General features: G+C 40.1%; 2 protein-coding genes across 4 annotated transcripts; both read left to right on the top strand.

Moving 5' to 3' along the window:
- The first annotated feature begins 499 nt into the window (after positions 1-499).
- Positions 500-8,242, top strand: LOC141782681 (histone-binding protein RBBP7). Of its 2 annotated transcripts, XM_074659309.1 has the most exons (13): positions 500-662; positions 2,916-3,060; positions 3,492-3,637; positions 4,143-4,319; positions 4,434-4,549; positions 4,843-5,003; positions 5,157-5,283; positions 5,371-5,448; positions 5,669-5,745; positions 6,187-6,244; positions 6,519-6,629; positions 7,152-7,264; positions 7,358-7,496. In XM_074659309.1, the coding sequence occupies exons 1-12, from the start codon at positions 647-649 to the stop codon at positions 7,254-7,256; spliced, it is 1,317 nt and encodes a 438-aa protein (XP_074515410.1). In that variant the 5' UTR covers positions 500-646; the 3' UTR covers positions 7,257-7,264; positions 7,358-7,496. The 2 variants fall into 2 exon arrangements, with proteins under 2 accessions (XP_074515410.1, XP_074515417.1); XM_074659316.1 differs by lacking the exon at positions 7,152-7,264 and having other exon boundaries at positions 4,146-4,319; positions 7,358-8,242.
- Positions 8,243-10,861: 2,619 nt separating this feature from the next.
- On the top strand, positions 10,862-23,296 carry txlng (taxilin gamma). 2 transcript variants are annotated; one of them, XM_074659654.1, is made up of 11 exons: positions 10,862-10,971; positions 14,413-14,521; positions 15,114-15,258; positions 15,347-15,438; positions 15,540-15,710; positions 16,593-16,787; positions 17,334-17,453; positions 17,577-17,651; positions 18,193-18,285; positions 18,375-18,470; positions 19,078-23,296. In XM_074659654.1, exons 2-11 carry the CDS (start codon positions 14,429-14,431, stop codon positions 19,513-19,515), a joined length of 1,518 nt encoding a protein of 505 aa, XP_074515755.1. In that variant the 5' UTR covers positions 10,862-10,971; positions 14,413-14,428; the 3' UTR covers positions 19,516-23,296. The 2 variants fall into 2 exon arrangements, with proteins under 2 accessions (XP_074515755.1, XP_074515764.1); XM_074659663.1 differs by having other exon boundaries at positions 10,906-11,018.
- Positions 23,297-23,542: the final 246 nt, after the last annotated feature.

Below are 23,542 nucleotides of genomic sequence, written 5' to 3' on the forward strand. Positions count from 1 at the left end.
ACATTCACATTTGTGTTTTATTTTTCATTTTTTTTATTTATTTAATTTTTATTTTTTTTATTTTGTTGTTTTTTAATTAATCCCTTTATTTCCTTCATATGTATTGATTTAATTGTTCTTTGTATTGTTTACAAATTTAAAATAAAGTCTATTGAAAAAAAAAATAATAATAATAATAATTATATATATATATATATATATATATATATATATATATTAACCCCTGGCATGTTTTGTATTTTATGTTTATTTTTTATTTTTTAATTTCATTTTTATTTTATTTTTTATTTTTATTTTTTAATTAATCCCTTTATTTCCTTCATATGTAAGGCATATGTTAAAATAAAGTCTATTGAACAAAAAAAAAAATATATATATATATAGTACACACACGAGTTCACGAGCTTCACTTAAACGCACCACAAGTTGTCTGCGCAGTTCCCTACCTATGCGCAGTCCGCAGTATTGACCCTTGTTGGTAAGCGCGTACTGACGCATGCGCAGTACGCATGGAGTAATTGGGCGCTGAAAAGGAAGCGTCTCTTCAGTAGAGGAGTCTACTAGCAGCTATAACAGCAGCAGTACTCACTATAAACAACCTACTACTCTGCCGTAGAGCATCGTGACAGAGCGCAGAGTCTGGAATATGGCTGATAAAGAGGGTAGGTTATAACCACAGCTATATATATGTCTAATATTAAAGCAGTGGCCTGTTTATCCTCGTGTAACCGCTTTGTGCTGTTAGCATGGCATGCTAACATGCTAGCTCAGTGAAGTCCTCTCAGGAGGCGTGTTGGGTTTAGTTTAACAGTCTGTGTGCTGTTCTCTGCTGTTATAAAGGACGTTTTATGTCAAACAATATACTCTTCTAAGTTCACCAAACATCAACAACACTACCAGCTATGATCATGATTCTTTATTTATGATTTAGTGTCGTTATTGTGACGTTGAAGTAAGCTAGCAGGCTCTACCTGTAGTTTATAATGGAGTTACATGTGTCTGTTGAACCTCCAGCTGCTTCAGCAACACCACACTGGTTCTGTTTCTATCTGGTTATAACGTCACTTAATGTGTAACTAGTTGTCCATGATTAATTGTAATTAATCACACATTTTTTTTAACTGTTGAAAATGTACCTTAAAGGGAGATTTGTCAAGTATTTAATACTCTTATCAACATGGATATTATGCAAATGTATGCATATTTTTATTATTGCAATCAAATAACAACACAAAACAATGACAAATACTGTCCAGAAACCCTCACAGGTAAGGCAGCTTCATTTGTAGAGCACATTACATAAACATTCAAGAACATTGAGACAAAGTGCAAAAGAATAATAAGACATAATTAAAACAGTTATAAAAACATTAAAGATTGGAAAATAAAAACAAGCTAAAAATAAAAGCTAGGATAGAATATAACACACAAGAATAAAAGCTCTAGTGCAGTATAAGAGCATAAGTTTAAGAGAAAAAGAAGTGATATTATGATAATAAAGTCATAAGGCAAGGCAGCTTTATTTGTAGAGCACATTTCTGCAACCATTAAAATAATAAGTTATATTACAATTATAAAAGGAAATACTTTGTACAAGGCATATTAAGAACATATACAGTATAAGATACATTTTTGTGTGAGAAGGTGTCGTATGAATTATCTATTTAAAAGTCTGATGGCCCGGGGGAAAACAAATATTCCTCAGTCTGCTGGTGAGAGTCCTGGGGGTCCTGTATCTTCTACCAAGGGTTAGAAGATACTGATACATCCAGCATCATAGCACATGTAGTGCTATGATGCTGGATGTTACAGGGACTGTGATAAATGCAGATGTTCTGATTGCATTAAAAGAAAAGTAGGGCTGTCAATCAATTAAAATATGTAATCGTGATTAATCGCATGATTGTCCATGATTAATTGTAATTAATCACACTCTTTATCTGTTCAAAATGTACCTTACATTTTTTAATTTAATTTGTCAAGTATTTAATATTCTTATCAACATGGAAGTGGGCAAATATGCTGCTTTATACAAATGCATGTATATATTTATTATTGGAAATCAATTAACAACACAAAACAATGACAGATATTGTCCAGAAACCCTCACAGGTACTGCATTTAGCATAAAACAATATGCTCCAATCATAACATGGCAAACTGCAGCCCAACAGGCAACAACAGCTGTCAGTGTGTCAGTGTGCTGACTTGACTATGACTTGCCTCAAACTGCATGTGATTATCATAAAGTGGGCATGTCTGTAAAGGGGAGACTCGTGGGTACCCATAGAACCCATTTACATTCACATATCTGGAGGTCAGAGGTCAAGTGACCCCTTTGAAAATGGCCATGACAGTTTTTCCTCACCAAAATTTAGTGTCAGTTTGGAGCGTTATTTAACCTCCTTCACGACAATCTAGTGGGGCATTGTTGGTACCAATGGATTTGTTGTAGTTTCATATGATACCAGTACTCGTTACTCTAGCTTTAAAACTGAGCCTGCTACAACCCCCTAAAGATTGATTGCGTTAGTGCGTTAAAGAAGTTTGTGGTGTTAAAAGGAATTTGCATTAACGCGTTAACTTTGACAGCCCCCCAAAAAAGTAAACTTTTTTACTCAGATTTCATGCATATGGTGGTGTGTTCTTTATACTATGACAGTTTTCCTAGAATTAGATATAAAAAATTGCAATATATCACCTTGCTTACAGTATTGCAATTTAATCCTAACCCCTGTATCATGATACGTATCGTATCGACAGATTCTTGCCAATGCACAGCCCTATGTGTAACCGTAACTGTGTGCTTAATCAACTTTTCCTGAGTAAATATGTAAATGTAATCTTAGAAAAATACACTAGGTGCTACTATATGCTGTTATACCTGTAATTTATACCATGTTGTTTTGCTATAGTGTATGATGATGCGGTGGAAGAAAGGGTCATCAATGAAGAGTACAAGATCTGGAAGAAAAACACACCTTTCCTGTATGACCTGGTGATGACTCACGCGCTGGAGTGGCCCAGCCTCACTGTCCAGTGGCTTCCAGATGTCAACAGGTATTTACATGGACTCTATCTTAGTGCCCATAAAATGTGGTTTAAATCCCAACAGCAGTTAGTGTGTGACAAGCTACTTATTACAGCCAATGTCTGTAATAAGTACATTATTATGGACAATAATGTGTGCCACTGTCCAACACCTGCATGACCGGACAGTCATCCATCTCTTTGGGAGTCTGTTTTTGCCGGTGTTTTCCTGCAACATCTATTTCTCTTGGTCCTCTCTTGGGTTTGTTAACAATCAAACTGCACGTCAAAGCCAACATCTGGTCAGAAGTGGGACAGACACAGCCCAGTGCTCAGTGTGTCAGCCAATCAAACGTCTGTCCAATCTCCTCCCGCTCTCTGTGATAACTTAAAGGAAAAGCTATATTTGCCACAGAGTAAACGCCAAATTATAATCATGTCCATTTTGTGGAACTTTGCAGGCCAGAGGGGAAGGACTACGCTGTTCACAGGCTGGTTCTGGGGACCCATACATCAGATGAGCAGAACCACCTTGTGATCGCCAGCGTCCAGGTACCAAATGATGATGCTCAGTTTGATGCCTCGCACTACGACAGCGAGAAAGGAGGTAAATACACCAGGAGTCATCCTGTGGACGATGTCATATATATATACAGTTGCTTGTCATATGAGTTTTGATAGACGCTGTATTTGTCAGAAACTGGATTAAACACTGATTAGCTCAGACATTTTATATGGTGAGAGAATTCTTTATGCTGAAACTGTGTTCTTCTGTCTTCCAGCAGGTATGTTGATGGGTGCCCAGCTGTGTGTAGGTCTGCTGAAGGTAGTGTTAGTATGTTAGCATGGCCACTGAACAACTTTAAGGTATAGTCCAAGTCTAAAGCTTAATACACATGAAACCAATCTAGCATACTGTACATATCAAAATAAAAGGGTAAAGTAATAGTTTAACTACATATTGGTTTGTGAGTTATCTGCCTTTCTAATTTTTTGTTCATCAGCCAATAAAATATCAGCGACCAATATTGTGCAGTAAAAAAGACTGACCAAGCCAGGTTTAACCTGCAGGTGTCCGCTGTCCATACTAAAGTCTCATTGTATTCTCTTGTCAGAATTTGGTGGATTTGGCTCAGTAAGTGGGAAAATCGAGATCGAGATCAAGATAAACCACGAGGGAGAGGTCAACCGAGCCCGCTACATGCCCCAGAATCACTGCATCATCGCCACCAAGACTCCCACCTCTGACGTGCTGGTCTTCGACTACAACAAACACCCATCTAAGCCAGGTTGGATCCCTGCTGTGCTGATCTACTCGTGACTACACGCATCAGAATGCACGATAACGCCAGTGAATCACCACATCATGAAGTGTGAATGTAGTGTTTATTTGTGTGTTTCAGATCCCAGTGGGGAGTGTAGTCCTGACTTGAGGCTGAAAGGCCACCAGAAAGAAGGCTATGGCCTTTCCTGGAATCCCAACCTCAGCGGCAACCTACTCAGTGCTTCCGATGACCATGTAAGTGACCAGAACTAAAAGCCAACAGGGCCTTCGTTTACTGGTTATACAGTGCACATAATAGTGTGCCTGAAAGAAGGGTCCACAGGTTTGTTCAGACTGAAAGCGGAGTGACTTTTCAAGACAGTTTGATTACATACACAGTCAATGGAATGACGCTAGAGGATGCGATAAACACAGAATCCCTTTAGACGGTACAAAATAAGGCAAAGGCATGTTGCTGGAGTTAAAAATGTTTAAACCTTGAGTTGAGCTTAAAAATTGATTGTGCTCCCCCTCTAATTTTTCTCCAGACCATCTGTCTATGGGACATCGGGGCCGGCCCAAAGGAAGGGAAGATCGTGGATGCAAAGACCATCTTCACTGGACACACAGCAGTGGTGGAAGATGTCTCCTGGCATTTGCTCCATGAATCTCTGTTTGGCTCAGTGGCCGACGACCAGAAGCTCATGATGTAAGTGGTCGATAGAAATTGGCGCTCTGTTGTCTGGTTTTGTGAATGGGGACAAAAGATTGATCAAGTTATAAGTGCTCTGTCTCATTGTTTTATTTCTAACCAAATAAATGATGTCCCTGCTGCCTTTGACTGTCCCTAATCCTCCACCAGATGGGACACTCGGTCCAACACCACATCCAAAGCCAGCCACGCAGTAGATGCTCACACTGCTGAGGTCAACTGCCTGAGCTTCAACCCCTACAGCGAGTTCATTCTTGCCACTGGTTCTGCTGATAAGGTAGAGGGAAGAAGAAAATACACTCTGAAGTAAAATGGAATAAATTGGAATAACTATTTAATGCAACGGTTGTTTTGTTTCTCTCAGACTGTTGCACTGTGGGATCTAAGGAACCTCAAACTGAAGCTCCACTCCTTTGAGTCCCACAAAGATGAGATTTTCCAGGTAAGAACTTAAATTGCTTCCAAATGTTTATTTGCAGTTAAACCTAAAGACCCCCTGTACCCCCCTAAAAAAGACAAACGGGTCTATTGTGGGATATGAGCCGAACCTGTTTTTTTGAGGTGCTGCCTACCAAGCCTAGGTAGAGTTTTTACAAAAAAAGTCCATGCTGCTATTTGAGCGCTACATTGAGCTGCCAGTGACCAACTGTCCAATTCATTAGGTACAATGGTCTCCTCACAATGAGACGATCCTGGCCTCCAGCGGCACCGACCGACGCCTCAACGTCTGGGATCTCAGGTAATTACTGTCCAACATATCTCATAATCCATATCTTAAATGTTTTGGTAAGGAGTTTTTAGCAAAATCTCAGGATACTGATCAGATGCCTGAACCATCTCAACTGATTTAGTTTAATAACTAAAGGAAATTACAATTTAAATACGGTGCATTAGGGCATCATAATAACTAATATCAATACAATATATCATCTCCTCACCGTCCAATACTACTTGTATTACCAGAGGGCTGTAAGTATCAGTGTAGACCAAGCTTCAGCTGTTTGAAAGGGTTACCACATTGGTTTCAACAGTACACCTATACTGAGAAGAAGAAGTGAGTAGAGGCTGACCAATACTGGATTTTTCAGACCAATTGCTCACACAATGTGGTAAATATTTGTGATTCTAAAATGGAAATACTGAAGAGGAACTAACTAACCAATTCATTTTCTTTTTCTAGTAAAATCGGTGAGGAGCAGTCAGCAGAAGATGCTGAGGATGGCCCACCAGAGCTGCTGGTAAGTGATATCCTATGATCAAGATTACTGTATTCAGTCACTCTTAAATCATCCTGAGATCTTTACTGTTGTCAGTAGCCAATAAACCTTCCTACACTTGAACACAACAAGCAGTGGGTATAATGTGATTGGACAGCCGTTCAATACACAATTCAGACACGGAGTTACTAATGAATTTCAAAGCCCTGATCTTTCACATTTGTAGGGTTTGTCCATGTTTCTAAAGTCCTGCTTGTTGTTGTTATATCTAATTTCCACCTTTTTTCCTCATCAGTTCATCCACGGCGGCCACACAGCCAAGATCTCCGACTTCTCCTGGAACCCCAATGAACCCTGGGTCATCTGCTCAGTGTCCGAGGACAACATCATGCAAGTGTGGCAGATGGTGAGTACAGCTGCCGTCCATCACCCACACAGCTTTTCTTTTTTGGGGATTATGATGGCTCCAGTCTCTCCCCATGAACCCAGTAGAACATCAGACCCAAAGTTAACTGACTGAGGTCATTTGGCAGATGTTGATGTCGGCACTGTATGATATGCCAACACCTCAAAAGCATTCTTTATCATTGTGTAATTAAATGTTTTAAACTTTCCAAAGAGAATTATGCATAAAGAAGTTTATGCAGGCTTAACGTACAATGCAAGCACATAATCTATCCCACTGCATGTGTCCAAATCCATGGCTAATCTCCTGACAACCGACCGCCCGCCCGCTCTCCTCCCCGGCTCTCTGGAGCTCTGTACCCCGCTGTTGTCTGGCAAAGGCAGCGGTAACCTCATATTTTGATGTTAATAAACCAGAATTCAGGAATATGTAGGATATTACTACTGACATTCATGTATTAATATCATGTCACAACGTCTGCTGTATTAGCCGTGTGTTTACTACGTGTTTATTTGAATATAGAGCGGGGAAGTGAGATCAGATCACAAGTGGTCACTCAAGACGCATGTGGAGATGCATGTTAATACCAGGTCTGAACAGGGCCTTGGTCAACCCAGCGTCAAATGAGAGCTGAGGTAGAAACCTACAAATCTACAAGCTAGAGAAGCACCTGCTGCCTTTCTACAGTGTGTTCATGAATGTCTTCCTCCTCCCTTCTTCTTCTCCAGGCAGAGAATATCTACAATGACGAGGAGCCAGACAACACCCCTGCATCAGAGCTGGAGGCTCAGGGATCCTAACCCAGCTCTGCATGAGGCTCTCTCCAGGCACCCTCCCATCCCCACCCCCACCCAGCCCAGCCTGTCATTTCCCTCTCTGGCTCATCAAGTTCAAAATGAAAAGTGTCTTCTCTCCACATGACGGAACGGTGTGGAGAGTCAGAGACAGCATGGACTCCACCCTTGCAAACAGACATTGGATTCAGGCTCATCTGGCTTACACTTCACCGCGGCCCAGGTACCCAAAAGCACTTCAGAACTTGGTAGGATAGGAGCTGACATGTTGGACCTGCTCAGGTGGTAGTATCTCCAGTGTTTGGGGATAGGTTTGTTGTGGTGAAGGAACCAGAAAGTCACTGTAAGCTATTAAGACCAGTTAACTTCAAAGTGCTCACGCAAGGAAAACATGAGAAGTGTCATTTTACATTTTGACTCATGAGTAGCCAGAAACCCACTAGCTAGTAGGCTTCCCTCAAGACACCGATATGTAATGAAACGCGGACAGTAGAAGACGATCCGAGCACTGAAATGCTTTTGGAAAACCTGATCTACATCTGTCCAAGTGGCTGTTATTTTTTGTTACATAACATCATACTTAGCTGACACCTGACGGCTGTCCTTTGAAGAAACATTTCCTGCTGTGTTTGCTTCCCGTTCATAAGGTACATAAAACTCTTCAGTATTTGGTTGAGTGAAAGGTCTGGGACTAAATTAGTGCACTTGAGGGTAACGCACATCTTTCTCATCTCCTCTTTCTGTTGTTGCATAATGTGAAATTTCCATGTTTTGTTTCCTGCACCACAAATTGCAATAAAACTTTTATAACTTTTCAAAGATACGTTTCTCATTTATGTTAAAGGTCTGGTGTGTAGGATCTGGCGGAATGTCCCTCTCTAGAGAACTGGACATTGCAATATTTTTTTTCTGCAATATGAAAAAATACAGGAATATTCACCCTACTCCTTTTCTTAGCTACATTTTAAAGTTAAATGCATCAATCTGGTGCACTTTGAGAGCAAAAATAACAACATTAAGAGGCTAGATAAACAATGTTATGCCCTCAATATAATCATAAACACATATCTATCCCCAAAAGTGAAGCCAAAACATCACATTCAAATAAGTTACTTGCTAATTATCACGTAATTACCATGAAATTTGCCGACTTGTAAAATGAAGTGTTACCGTTCTTAACTATACTGTGCAAAAGCATCCATTATCCAGCTGTACCAGTAAACAGTATAACAGGCCGTCACTGCATTAATGCCAAACCAAACTCATACAGGGAGCAACTATTTACTTAGTAAAAAAAACAAAAAAACATTTAATATAATCCTTCTGGTGCTCAATTTCCACAGACTAAGGGACCGTTTTAACTTCTCAAATTCTCTAAAAGGTTGTTCATTTTACTGTTACCAGAATGATGCCTCGTGAGTATTTCTGGTGTACACAGTAAGTCAAGTAAATAAGTGAAGACAAGCACAACATAAACAAGTAAATGTTTTGGACCACTAGAGAACTTGTACTTCACATTATAAGGCAAGATCCACCATCTGGTGTAGGGATCTACCTGGTAAACTCTGATACTTTAAATTCCCTGTCAAATTATTATTATGACCTATTTGGTTTTGCTTTCTAAAACGCGTTCCTAATTCTCCACACACTCCTCACACTAGGCTATTTAAATGTTCATTTCCATTTGGTTCATACCAGGGAATGGGAATTAGTAGTCACCTCACAATCACTTCCAACATTACAGTTTACTCTCCTTTAGGAGGCAACCTTCATGACATTTTTTCAACATAAAAGCTGCAGTTATACCAAAGAAGAAGAAGATGATGACTTTAATTCCCTGAGATGGTTTAGACACAGTAAGTAGTTTCTGTAGTTGTTGATGGGATTGGGTATCAAGTGGCTGTTGTTTTCCTCCCTCTCTGAGCTCAGAGCTTTTTTGCTTTTGGTTTTGACTTTAGCTGCATCAAGTTAGTCAGATTATTACCGGATGTGTAAGGGTATACCTCCACATTAAAAGCCTAACAAATGTCAAGTGCAAAAGAGGTTACAATTAGCCTCCATATGATGGGTATGGTGCAGTTTGTGTGTATATTTGCTGTGAAGTTAATTAATATTATACTTAATACTTATTTTCAGATTAATTAAATGAGATATAGTTACATTTCATTTTATAGGTCCGCATATTTCATGGTAATTAGGTGATAATTAGCAAGTAACCTATTTGAAATTTCTTTGGAATTACTGCCAAATTACCCCAATATGTGCCTCAAAATGTATCAAAAATGACTGTATTATAAACATTATTTAATAATTATATTCCACCATTTCTCAATAGCTGATAATGTATTCAATACATTTAATAATATAATACATTTAATTTATGAGCAAATAACTTCTGTGAAATTTCTGTGAAAAACTCCCTGAATCATGACATCAGCTACCAGGTTACATTTGTGTCGAAAATAAGTCACACAATGGTGAGATTTGTTCCTGATCAGAAGTGTGTTCTACTAGTTTTCCGCTTCTCAAGCCTAAAGGCCCTATTTTAACCATGAGCTGTACTGAGCTGGAGATTAGCCATGGATTAGGACACATGCAGTGGGTTTGGATAGATTGTATGCTTGCTTTGTACGTTAAGCCTGCATAAACTTCTTTCTGCATAATTCTTTGTAAAGTTTAAAACACTTTGAAAACACTTCATTTTACAGGTCCGCAAATGTCATGGTAATTAGGTGATAATAAACAAGTAACTTATTTGAAATTTCTTTGGAATTACTGCCAAATTATCCCAATATTTACCTCGAAATCTATCGAAAATTACTTTATTATAACCATTATGTAATAAGTATATGCTAAAATAGTATGTAATCGTCAAAACAGGCCAGATAAACAATTGTATGCCCTCAATATAATCATAAACACATTGGTTGTATAGATAATATCTATCCCCAAAAGTGAAGCCAAAACATCTCGAACGCCGGCTGGTGGCTGGATGTTAGTTTAGGAAGCGCTTGATTTGATGTGCAGCAGAAATATTAATAAAATAATTAGAATTACTGCCAAATTACCCAAATATTTACCTCAAAATTTGTCAAAAATTACTTTATTATAAACATTATATAATAAGTATATGCTAAAATAGCATGTAATCGTTAAAACAGAAATAGGTTACTTGTTAATTAAAAATAATAATTAAAAACTGGTGAAAAATCAATGACAAAGAAAGAGGAAATCTGTGATTTAAAAACAAAAGAATTTTTTTTTTATCTCTTTAGTTAATAATAATAATAATAATAATAATAATATATAATAATAATATATAATAATAATAATAGTTGCCTGCTAAACAGGAAAACAATAAATATTTTACAAGGGTTTTATGAATTTTGGAGTAAAATTATTTTATTGGTAGAATCTGATCTTTATACATCCATGCTCGACCACTGCTTTATTTTGAAAACCTTTAACCGGATGTTCTACATGTCACAGACAGCAGCAGCTCGCTTGATCACCTCGTCCTGCTTCATCCAGTGTAGAAACACAGACAGGTAAACCTCTCTAGCTTTCTCACCTGATTTTACACAACTTCAATACGGTATGTAACCTGTCACTGTCAGCCGGAGCGTGTAGCTTTTATATTCGATATCATTCATGGTATTCGCTGAAGTAAAAGTTGACATCTCGTGTTAGCACAGCGAGGCTAGCTAGCTGTTAGCCTGTTAGCACATGATTAGCATTAGCACCATTAGCTAACAGCAGCACTGACTTGTCAGGTTATATTAGAAATGTGCTTCACACTTCTCCTGTTAACTTGTGTCAATAAGCCATGTACTCACACTGCCAGTGTTAACAGCGGTGATAAATACAGTGCTTCCTGTGCTGTAGAGCTAAGTAGCGTTAGCTTAGCATAACTAACACGACCAGGAACCGCCGTTCTGTCCTGAGTGGATGGAACGTCACACCAGACTCCCTCTGAAATCTGGAGGTTTTAAGATTAAAACGTTGATATGTCAGAAGACACTGCTGATATTGCATCCCTTAGGATATATTTTTAATGTACATATAGTGTCCTTCAATTCGGCTTAAATATTATACTTCAATTGGTGCGCATTTCTTTATTTTTTGTTACTTTTTGAAGTTACAACCAGGGATCTACAGCTACAGGAACCACCGTCAAGTATGCAAGATTATGCACATGAAGTAGGCTAATGTTACACGCAGGTTGTGTAGATTTAAAAACAATTTAAAAAACAATCCTTAAAAAAAAGCAAAAGTTAGAAAAATGTCCGGAGAAATGAGGATGAGGATAAAAATAAAAAGCAAAAAAAATCCCCCCAAAAGTCTGAAAAATGTGTGAACATTTCAAAAACTGTCTGGAAAATTTCAAAAAAAAATTCAAAAATGTTCTGAAAATATTTGCCCGAAAAATGTCAGAAAAAAAGTTAGAAAAATGTCAGTAAAAATCCGAAAAATATCAAAACGTCACACCAGACTCCCTTTGAAATCTCGAGGGTTTACGATTTAAACGTTGATATGTCAGAAGACACTGCTGATACAACATCCCTTAAGATGTTTTTTTAATGTAGATAAAGTGTCTTTCAATTCGGCTTGAATATTATACTTCAATTAGTGCGCATTCCTTTATTTTTTGTTACTTTTTGAAGTTACAACCAGGGATCTATAGCTACAGGAACCTCCATCAAGTATGCAAGATTATGCACATGAAGTAGGTTAACGTTACACGCATGTTGTGTAGATTTGATGGGATGTAGGTAGAAGATAAGATAAAATAGAACTTTATTAATCCCGAAGCAAATTCTTATGCCAGAGATTGCTCGAAAATACAACAAGTTCAAATGTATAAAATAAAAAAGTACTATTTCTAGCACCAGTGCCTATTAGAATAATAATTAAGTAAGATGCATTTAGTAAAATGAGTAAATAAGATAAGATAAGTAAAATAAAAAAGGTAAAGTAAGCAAACATCAGAAAAATATGTAATATTGCACATGTTGGATATTAATATTGCACACAATGAACAGAAGTTTGCATCATATTGAGTGCGTATAGGAGCTAACAAGGCTAGCACTGTAGCAGCTAGCAGGCTGCATGTTTTGCAGGAAACTGCAGAGGTTGGCTCTGATATTACACGACCTGCTGGGGATAGTGTCTCTTCTCCAAAAGGTCCATAATGCATAATAAGGTTACCATTCTCAACAACAACAACACTGGCTATATAGTTGTACAGCTGTATATTTAACGTTGAAAGATGGATCAGTAAACGTTGTTTTTGTGTAGGCCAGAGACACTGACATGGTAAAAGTGGTGGCCTGGATATACTTGATTTATATTCTGTCTAGTTTGGAGAGCTAACTTTATGTCTGTCTTTAAATCAGAGGGTAACTCGTTGTTTTTTTTCTGCATGCTGAGTGACATTAGTCAGTTCCAGGCAGCCTGCTGCTGCTGCTGTACACACGTGGTTGACTTTTGCTGCCTGCTGTTGAAAAGGATAAATCTCTTATTGCATTGCTAAGATGGTATTAACGTGACACGCTTGTTTCTCAATCAGGGTTTGTCACATGGCAACAGCTACAATTACTGTAAAAGCTAAGCACATTTATTTAATTTTTTTTCAGAGAAGTTATGTTTTTGACATTGTATTATTGACATCTATCTGTTGCTGTTAGCCTGTACAGGGCTCCAGACTAACTTTTCACATTGGTTGCACTGGTTCATCTAACTTTTTTTTATTTTAGGTGCACCCAAAACATTTCTACCCTGCCTTTTAGCACCGCAATAACACATTTTAAGCATTTTGTCAGTTCCCATTGGCCTACACTATGGATGCCACGATATTAGAAATTTAGTAGTCGATACCAATACCTGTGAAATTCCACGATGCTCTACCAATTCGATACCACAGCAAAAAACAAAAGTAAAACAACACACCTTTTGCCCTCCCTACTTGTGAAATGAATTCGGCGCCTTATACCACACTGCAGCATTTTCCAGAAGGAAAAACAATCAATAGTTCTCTTCATTTTGAGTTATCATTTTGTTTTATGGTTGTGATTTTTCTCAAGGAAAGAGTCCAGGGCGCGGTTTGACACACAGAGACAGATAAACTGCTAAATGTCAGGCGCACCGATGCGGCCGATGAAAATATTTAGTCGTACTTGACAGATTTTTGGTTGCATATGCATATGCGGTGGAATTTATTTGGCCAGCTCTGAAGGAAATGGTTTATTGTTTGCATTGGGAAGGTATGGAAGCCCATTTCTGCCAAGCAAAAAAAAAAAGAAAGTTGAAAAAGAGTTTCTCTCACTCTGACAATCTGGTATACACCTATATACACCATCCACAGTCGGGTAGGGAAATGACTTAGATAACTTTTTTAATTAAAATGATAGACTGCAATTCAAAGGTGTTTTTATTCAGCTTCGATTACGACTTCTTGTTTTTACATTTTTAATTGTAAAAGTGTAAATACATTTGGTAACACTTCATTTTACAGGTCTGCAAATTTGATGGTAATTAGGTGATGATTAGCAAGTAACCTGTTTGAAATTTCTTTGGAGTTACTGCCAAATTACCCCAATATTTACCTCAGAATTTATCAAAAATTAATGTATTATAAATATTATTTAATAATTATATTCCACTATTTCCCAATAGCTGGTAATTTAGATTTGAAAACAACCAAGGTTGTATAACCCTGTCTCATAATATCTCATGGTGCAGTGTTTTGGTGCCTGGTAAGCTTTATGGATGTGTTATTCAAACTGAATTTCTGGCTCATATGTTATCGCCTCGCTTAATACTTGAAGCAGCACACCCTCACCATCGCAAACAAGCCAATTGTTCTTTTTTTATCATCTCAAGATTATATTCAGTGCGACTCCCACGACTCATCACTAGATACAAGTATTTGGTCATGCAGTAATCTCATTTATATTTTCTAACTAGTCTGGTTTACTGTGCATTTCTAGCTTGTGATCAGCACTAATGGAGACAACAGGAGTTTGTGAGATTGATGTGGCGACCAGAAGAATCGTGGGAGGTAGTGACTCTCCACCCGACCTGGACAGCCCATGTCAGGTAAACACTAAACTCAACTTGTGTTATTTGTGTGTGTGGCGTGATGTGGATGTTCTCTTGTTTGTTTTGAAAGTTCAGTAAGTACTAATGGATTATCTGCAACTGTTTCTTTAAAAGTAGCTATTCATTGTTTAGCAGTAGTGCTCTTTCAATACATGAGTTTTGATACCAATACCTAAACCATCCTTTTTTTTACAAATTCCTTTTTTATTTCATTAAAAAAAACACAAATTCTCAAACATGTTAAATGTTCTCTAAACACAAGCTGGCGTAAGATTTTTGTCTACATAAAATTGTCTAAAAACCTGCAGAATTTTGGTTGAAATCAGGAACTGTCAGATCAGAAAATATGTCATTAAGATTATGAACAGACATTTCAGTACTTGTCAGTTTTTGCTCCTCTAGTGAGCAACATTTTCCTCCAGCAGCGGGCGCTTTGAGGTGGCATTAAGTCATTAAGCACTGAACCCACAGCTTCTTTAGTGGAGCTGCTCAGTGAAAACTGACTAATTGAAATAGAGTCTCTTCAGTGAGATGTTCTAGCTGCTTTGTGGTCATCTGGATGTGTGTGTGTGTGTGTTTGTGTTATCAGGAGGAGGTTGCAGGCTTTGGTTTGGGGTTGTGCTGTGCTGAGGAGGTGAGGGGGGAAACTCCAGGCAGAGAGGACAGTCCCAGCGACCTGGGGGAGGCAGAGCTCGACCCCGGAGGAGACCTCAAGGCAGAGGACCAGGCTTTTGGTAGGAACACTACAATGTGTCTCACAAGCACTTAAGATACATGCTCTTCGTTTACAACCCTGTACATTCATTGTGGTTTATGTTCCAGGAAAGGAGGTTGCTCTTTTGATGCACGCCCTGAACTCCCTGGCTACTCCTGAGGAGAAACTAGCTGCTTTGTGCAAGAAATATGCCGACCTGGTAAGCTGAATATCTGAATATCTGCATTTGATAAATAAAAAAACAACCAAGTTTAAGCATAATGTGATCCTTTTGACGTTGGCTGTGTGTTTTGTGTTCAGTTGGAGGAGAGCCGCTGCATGCAGAAGCGTCTGAAAGCGCTGCAGAAGAAACAGTCTCAGATAGTGAAGGAGAAGATCCACCTGCAGGGGGAGCACAGCAAGGCCATCCTGGCCCGCAGCAAGCTGGAGAGCCTCTGTAGGGAGCTGCAGAGACACAACAAGACACTGAAGGTACAGCACACCCATTCTGCTTCTGTCTTTCATCTTCTGTTTGTCTTGACAGTAACGAGCAGCACCACCACCTCGCACTGTCATAAGGCAAACAACCACTTCTCAAATAAAGCTGGACATACACTGTACGATTTTAGCCCGTTTCTGGCCCGAATTTTGAGCCGTGCGACTCATTTTAGAGTCGGACTGAATTTAAGCTTCGTCGGCCGTCGTTTGCCGTGCGGTGTACAGGGGGGACCGTGGACAGTTTAACTCCTCCCGACCGAGCAAATTCCTCAACGTCAGTGCCTTTTTTCTATTGTTTTTACAATAATCAGAGCGTAGCTATCAAGAGAACTAAATTGTTATCTTGGCTACAATAGATATAGCTAGTAAAACGTAGCTAGCTTACCTCCAATTCTCTCTGCAAAATGGACAAGCCATACTGTCCACGTCTTCCTCGCCACCTGTGAGTCCATATAACGTTACGCCGCTGCCTTTTTTTTTTAATGTTCCAGCAGACAGGCTGGCACAGATGATCAAGGCAGCACGTTTCTGTCTTGTTAGCATTGTGACCCGTACAGACCTCTGCTACCAAACAAACTCTACCTGCCTCGGAGCTTTCAAACCAATCTTTATTGACACTGTCAACAGCCAGAACCGTCCGCAGGAGCCGGTTGTGTTTTTTTTTCAACTTTACACGTACAGTGTGAACACTCAGGTCGTGGCTGACGAGTGACGAGTTGTGAGCACATAAATCATGAGCTTTGGCTTTAAATCGCAAACGATCGACTCATGCAGTAGGAGTAGGAAGTACACAACAACATTTCTAAAATCGTACAGTGTGTGCCCAGCTTTAAACTCCTTGTTGACCTCCTCTCATTCCCGCTCCCGTCACCGCAGGACGAAAACGCCCAGCGGTCCAGGGAGTACGAGGAGCAGCGGAAGGAGGCCATGCTTCACTTCCAGATGACCTTGACCGACATCGAGGTGCAGATGGAACAGCATAGCTCCCACAACACCAAGCTGAGGCAGGAGAACATGGAGCTGGCCGAGAAGCTCAAAAAGCTCATCGAGCAGTACGAGCTCCGAGAGGAGGTAAGGGTCCAAAACCTGCGTTTTAAAGCAGCAGTATCTTTGTGTCAGCCCCTTTGTAGCCTCCACTGCAAACACAGAAATCAGGGTTGTCCAGAAACTGGGATTTCATTGAAACTCTGCCGTCTCTGCTGACTGGTATTTGTTTAAATCCTCTTTACATCTTTACAGCGATCAATAAATCAAATGCTCTGAAAAAAAAGAGAAAAAGATCTGGTAACTGTTGCTGTCGCAGGACTGTAAGAAAGAACCCAAACATTTCATTAGGGCCTGTCTACTCGTTGTCTTGCTTTCCTCACTTCCTTTCTCTTCCCGTGCACCGATTAGTTTGAGATGAACTGTCAATCAGAGTGACTTCTCTCACCGACGGGCGCCGCCACCGATTCAACATGCTGAATCGGCTGGAAAAGCCTCCAACACGGGCGGACTAGAGCCGCCGGTGCGGGACACACCGCAAAAACTAGGTTGACAGACGCTCACTGATGTCGGCCGGGCGACGGCTTGGTGTGTCAGGGCCTTAATAGATATGTGATGTGTCCCCTCTTGCAGCACATAGACAAGGTGTTCAAGCACAAGGAGCTGCAGCAGCAGCTGATGGACGCCAAGCTGCAGAGAATCACCGAGATGATGAGAGAGGTGGAGGAGAAGCAGCAAAGAGAGAGAGACTTTGTGAGTACATCTTTTTTTTTTCTGAGGGCCTGTTCTAGTGTTCACTGCACCATCAAATACCAACCAATCAGTGGTATTAACAATATTCAGGATCATGAAACTGACTGTACTGTGATGCTTCAGCTGCTGAAGGACGCCACGGAGTCCAGACGCAAGTGTGAGCTGATGAAGGAGCAAGAAACACAGCTCAAACAACAGGTAAGTTCACATTTTTTAATTGATAGTTTACATGCAAAGATTAACTCAGTCAATAATTTATTCCTCTCAAAGTAGAGCTATGATGTTGGATGTAGAGCTGCAATGATTAATGAATTAGTTGTCAACTATTAAATTAATCAACAACTGTTTTGATAATCCGTTTTTAATTTTTTTTTAACCGTTTTATTTTTGAGTTGTGGACAAAACAAGACATTTGAGGACGTCCTCTTGGTTTTTTTCCACAATTTTCGGACATTTTTTAGACCAAACGACAAATCGATTAATCGAGAAAATAATCAACAGATTAATAGACGATGAAAATAATCATTAGTTGCATCCCTGGTTGGATGTTACAGGGAATGGGATTAATGCAAATGCAGATCCCACCGTTCTGATTGCATAAAAGAAGTAAACTTTTTATACTCCGATTTTATGCATATGGTGGTGTTTTTTTTATACTACAACAGTTTTCCTAAAATTTGATTTTAAAAAGTCACAATATATTGAATCATAACACCTGCTCTCATCTGATCTCCCTCAGCTCTCGCTGTACATGGACAAGTTTGAGGAGTTTCAGAGCACTCTAGCTAAAAGCAACGAAGTCTTCACCACCTTCAGACAGGAGATGGAGAAGGTAACTGCCGGACTTCCTGTTGGCTAGTGTTTGTTTGTGTCTCACTTTTTTCCCTGCCGGCTGTTTAACTGTCTGGATTTACCTCCCAGATGACGAAGAAGATCAAGAAGCTGGAGAAGGAGACGACACAGTGGAGGACCAAATGGGAGAGCAACAACCAGGCCCTGCTGCAGATGGCCGAGGAGGTGACTCTTATGATCCACACACTTCTCTTTGCTGCTCACCGATTTCAACACATTATCATTATCAACATTTTTGGGGGAAAAAATAGGGTGCGTTCTCCTGGACGCAGGGCTTTCAGTTCAGGGAGATGTGATTGAAAGCTCTGGCAGGATAATCTCGTTTTAAGGCCCATCTACTACTTTTTTTCCAAACTGCTAATTCCAAGGTAGGGATGTGACAGTGGGGGGAATTTTCCCACCGGTTAATAAACTCGTGACAACACCGGTGTTACAGATTACACTGGATATGTTACAAGAAAAGATGACGGTCAATATATGTAGCGTGCTGACTGTGATCTTTACCGTCTGGTGACTGTGTGTCTGGCCTCTCCGGTAGAGCTTTTGCTGCGGGGTCGCAGGTTTCCACCTGGCGCTGCTTCGCCGTGCTGAGGACGGAGCGGTCACAGCCGGTGTGCACGGCGATGGCCTCACTAACGTTATGGTTCCCTTATAGCATTGGGTTTAAATCTGAAATATTGCCAAATAGGCGCTTTTGCTTTTCGCTTTGCATTGTCTTGTCTGTCAACTCTCCTTTGATGCTCATGAAACGTTGTGTTGTGTTGTGTTGTAGAAAACTCTGCGTGATGGCCACTTCAAGGCCCTGCAGGGGAAGCTGGAGCTGCTGGAGAGGCTGTGCAGAGCCCTGCAGAAGGAGAGGAACGACCTCAACAACCAGCTCAGCCTCCTCCAGGAGCAGGAGCAGAAAGACAAAGACAAAGACAAAGGGACCACAGCACCTCCTGAAGCCCAGCCACGGGAGCCCTCCCCCGGGGAGGAAGATGGCGGCGATGATGACGTGGCGGGGAAGGAGAAGGATGAGGAGGAGGAGGAGGCAGAAGAGGAAGATGAGGAGGGCTTGGCTCAGGGTGACGTGCTGGAGACGGAGGGCATCCACCAAGCCTCCAGACCACCTGAACTGGACCCCACACCGGCTGCTACTGACACAACCACTACTGCTACGACGACGCCCAGCCAGCCTGCAGAGACACCGACCTCACAGCAGGACTGAACGAGCCTCCGCCGCCTCTCTGTGTGTGTGTAGGTGTGAAAGGTGTCATCACACACCTCCAGCCGAGTTCCATAACTAGCCAGAAAAACCATCTTGGATGGGGATAGAGATTTCTTTTCTTTTTTTTTAATTCTAGACAGAAACTGAACCCATACAGTATCTTTTTTTTTGTGCGATAGTTAAAGAGGAATAAAATGATTGTATCGAGGATTCTATTCTAAAACTTTTGCCCACGTTTACATTGGTTGTAATAATTGGCTTTATGGTGAGCACTTAGTACTCCCTGTTTTCTACCATAACTGTATTTTCATAGGAAATTTCCATGCAGTCAAATTGGCCGTTTTCTTTCTCTCTTCACACGGCCGCTCCCTGTAGTGTCACATGTCTCATTTGGAAACTCTAGTTTGATTAAATTCAACAGTGGGAACATCACATGCATATTGTCACAGGTCACTTTTTCTTAACGTAGCCTTACTGTCGGCATGTGATCTGGAAACATGGAAGAGGAAATGGGGGTCAGAGTGTAGAACAAGTCAGAGCTTGGGCTTATTTCACGTCTGTGTTCGGCTGCAGGGTATTAAATATTTTTGATCACGTCATATAACTTGGATAAGTTTTATTTTCTTGATTAGAGCAGGAAGTCACAGTGAAATAGAAAGTCCCGCCCCTTCCGGTAGACCACCATGGGGACTTATTTCGTAAAAAATATGAACGCTAGTCAACGGAGAGAGATACATTTTTTTTTTATCCCGTTTGAATTGCGCCATGAATCACACGTTTGTCAATTTAAAACATAATTTTGTGTGTCGTCTTTCTAATTACATATTTTCACAGTCTGATACTTCAACAGTTTTACAACAAACTGCGACTTTCTTGACTTGCAAAATTATCTTTTAAATTAGAGTAGATTATGTTTAAATTAGATGACATGTTCTTGCAATATCATGACTTCACTATTGAAATAGAGCATCAGAGATTTACAGCAAAAGATTCAGCATGCTTTGGCAGTGCAGAAGAAGGGCCCGTTCGATCTGATATCTGATCTGTACGTTAACATTCAATCATGAGTTTAGAAGTACCGTATCGGCCGACATCGTTGGCTGTCTTCAGTAGTAGAGCGAGATGTGATGATGTCACAGATACACCAGTTGCTCCTCCTCTGTTTGGGGTCGTTTGCTGCCCCTAGTGGTCGATCCATGTGTCGTTTGTAGTATTAAAGCTAACTTCTGTTCCCAGAGGTGGCACCAAGTCAACCAGGACTGAAATCTTCAACTTTCATCTCCGATTTCACCTGTTTTCTGTCCCTCCTAAGAAATGTAATAATAATAATTGTAATGGAAAAATATGAGAAATTTAACCAAAATGAATGAAGCAGGTCAAAGACAATTATTTTGTTGCTGGCTTGTTGCCCACTTGAGAGACGACTAAAGTGATGTAAGGAGTTGAAAGCTCAAGTGAATGTTGTTGTGCAAATTTGGGTAACACTTCATTTTACAGGTCTGTAAATTTCACGGTAATTAGGTGATAATTATCAAGGAACCCATTTAAAATTTCTTTTAAATTACTGCCAAATTACCCCAATATTTACCTCAAAATTTAAAACATATAATATTTTTGCTATTTCCCAATAGCTGGCAATTTATTTAATACATTTCCAGGAACAGAATACAAAGTTAATTGATATGCTTTATTTCCATGTCTGCTGATAAATAGTTGATAATTAGCAAATACCTTTGAAATGTCTTTAATAACTCCCTGAATCATGACATCAGCTACCAGGTTACATTTGTGTAGACAATAAGTCACACAATGGTGAGATTTGTGCCTGATCAGAAGCGTCTTCAATTAGTTTTGGTTTTCCACCTCCGATGAAGAGCAGCCGCTTCTCAAGCCTAAGGGCCCTATTTTAACCATTCTATGCTATTTTAGCATAGAATTCTTAAATAATGTCCATAAAGTCATTTTAGATCAATTTTGAGGTAAATATTGGGGTAATTTCAAAGTAATTTCAAATAAGGTTCCTTGCTAATTATCACCAAATTACCATGAAATTTGCGTACCGGTAAAAAGGAAATGTTACCCAGATTTTTTTAATGAACCATGTAATTTGATTTCCATATGGTCGTGTACGAGTCAGGAGTTCTGAAACGCCTTCGTCCACTGGCAAATTATGTTTGCAAAATCAAAAACCCGTCAGAATAATGGGCCTCGACTAGGGATGTGACGGTGAGGAAAATTTCCCATCGGTTAATAAACTCGTGACAACAACGGACATGTTACAAGAAAAGATGACGGTCGATATCTGTAGCGTGCTTACTGTGATCTTTACCGTCGGGTGGCTGTGTGTCTGGCCTCTTCGGTCCAGCTTTCGCTGCGAGGCCGCAGGTTTTGACACCAAATCCTTCGCCATCGTCTTGTCTGTCGACTCTCGTCCCGTGTGTGAAACATGACACCTGCTGCTCTGAGCTGAGACTTTGTACGGAGCAGATGCATTCACCTTCAGTTTGTAGCGTCTGTTGTCTGACTATCTATTGATAACACGGTGCTGATACGCCAAAATTAACTAAGTGGGTTTTATTTCTCTAAAAAAAAAAGCAAAACGACAGTGGTGGTGGTGGATATGTAATGTAATCGGTGTGTGCCCGACCACCGTGTAACACCGACTACCCCGACATGCCTAGCCTCGACATCTCGGACACTTGATACCGGAAGAAGACTGGTTTTCTTTTCTAATGCGTCTGAATAAAAAGATTGATTTCCATCAGCAGATGAATATCAATAGGAGCTGCAGTTATTGTACACAAGGAAACTCATCCGTGAGTGTAGAGCGAGCTGATACGGTGAATGTAGGAAATCGATCGTTGGCGGCGTCAAAGCAAGTTGTAGATTTCCCATTGTGGGCTTGTTGTACTCGTGAAACTAGTAGCGTTAAGAATCTTAGTCACTAGTTTTCTTCTTTGTCAAATCTTTAACCCCGCTCGCTCCACTACCGAGGCAAACGCTCATCATGCAGTTCTGCAACAGGTCCAAAAACCTTCGATATAGTACTGAATGATGATCTGCTAACCTCCCTGCATCCTTATTTGGAATCTCAGTCTTTTATTTCTGGGTATAACTACAAGACTGAAGTTCTTTTTCCCCTCTCCAATCTCCATCCTTTGAGATATCACAGCGGACGGGAAAGACGTTAACTCAACAAAATGTAGTGAAGATTCCCACATTTGTTGTTCCAGCCAGCAGTTCTTCAAGTGGCTGTCCTTTATTGTGAAGTCAGTGAGAACCATACTGACAAATAATCTTCCTCAACAACACAACGACTGCTGGGTGACCCACATGTAGCTGGGTGTAACGTCCTCTAAAGACGTCGCCTTGCAGCCCCGTTGATCTGATCTCCTACGTTTCTCCTCCATCTCATGCGTTCATCTACACATCGTGTGGATTTTAAAATCTAAATTGATGTGAACGGGGTCAGCTGCGTTGATTGTCTTTCGGGTATAGAGAGGTCAGGTCTAGTCTAGTCCAACAGGGAAGACTTTTCAGCGTCCGTTTCCTCTTTGTTTGGCGTTGCCCCAGATTGACTCTCAGGTAATGTCAGAATCTACCTCTGCAAGGTGAGACTAACTGTGAAAGAAGAGGCTTGAGTCACCATAGCTACGCAGAGCTCTATATTTTACTATAAAAATATAAAAAGAAAGACGAGCCCACGACCCCTCTTTGATTGTACAATGTTCTTATAGTTCTGTCTTGCTTTTCAATAAACATTTTGTAGAATTTGCAATAAGTCTGGATGTATTTCTTCACTCAGTAATTATTGGGTCTTGTGTCATTTCCTGAGAAATAAAGTGGACAGCAGGTGTCATTTGTATGTGCAGCAGACCTCAATAGAGGTCTTCAAGCCATGCCATAGACCTACTTTTAAGGGAAACCACATAGAACTGTTATGTATGTATGTACAGTATGAAGTGTTGTTATGGCCATCAGGGGGCACCAGTGTTGTGTTTTCTGATGTATTTGTCAAACTAATCTC

This window comes from Sebastes fasciatus, chromosome 2, assembly GCF_043250625.1.
Source record: "Sebastes fasciatus isolate fSebFas1 chromosome 2, fSebFas1.pri, whole genome shotgun sequence".
Lineage (NCBI taxonomy): Eukaryota > Metazoa > Chordata > Actinopteri > Perciformes > Sebastidae > Sebastes > Sebastes fasciatus.

Coding starts and splice junctions, on each gene's coding strand:
- LOC141782681 (XM_074659309.1), top strand. Junction 3,061..3,491: donor TGGCTTCCAGATGTCAACAG/GTATTTACATGG, acceptor GGAACTTTGCAG/GCCAGAGGGGAAGGACTACG. Junction 6,245..6,518: donor ATGGCCCACCAGAGCTGCTG/GTAAGTGATATC, acceptor TTTCCTCATCAG/TTCATCCACGGCGGCCACAC.
- txlng (XM_074659654.1), top strand. CDS start 14,429: ATGGAGACAACAGGAGTTTGTGAGATTGATGTGGCGACCAGAAGAATC. Junction 17,454..17,576: donor AGCAAAGAGAGAGAGACTTT/GTGAGTACATCT, acceptor GTGATGCTTCAG/CTGCTGAAGGACGCCACGGA. Junction 18,286..18,374: donor TCAGACAGGAGATGGAGAAG/GTAACTGCCGGA, acceptor TTTACCTCCCAG/ATGACGAAGAAGATCAAGAA.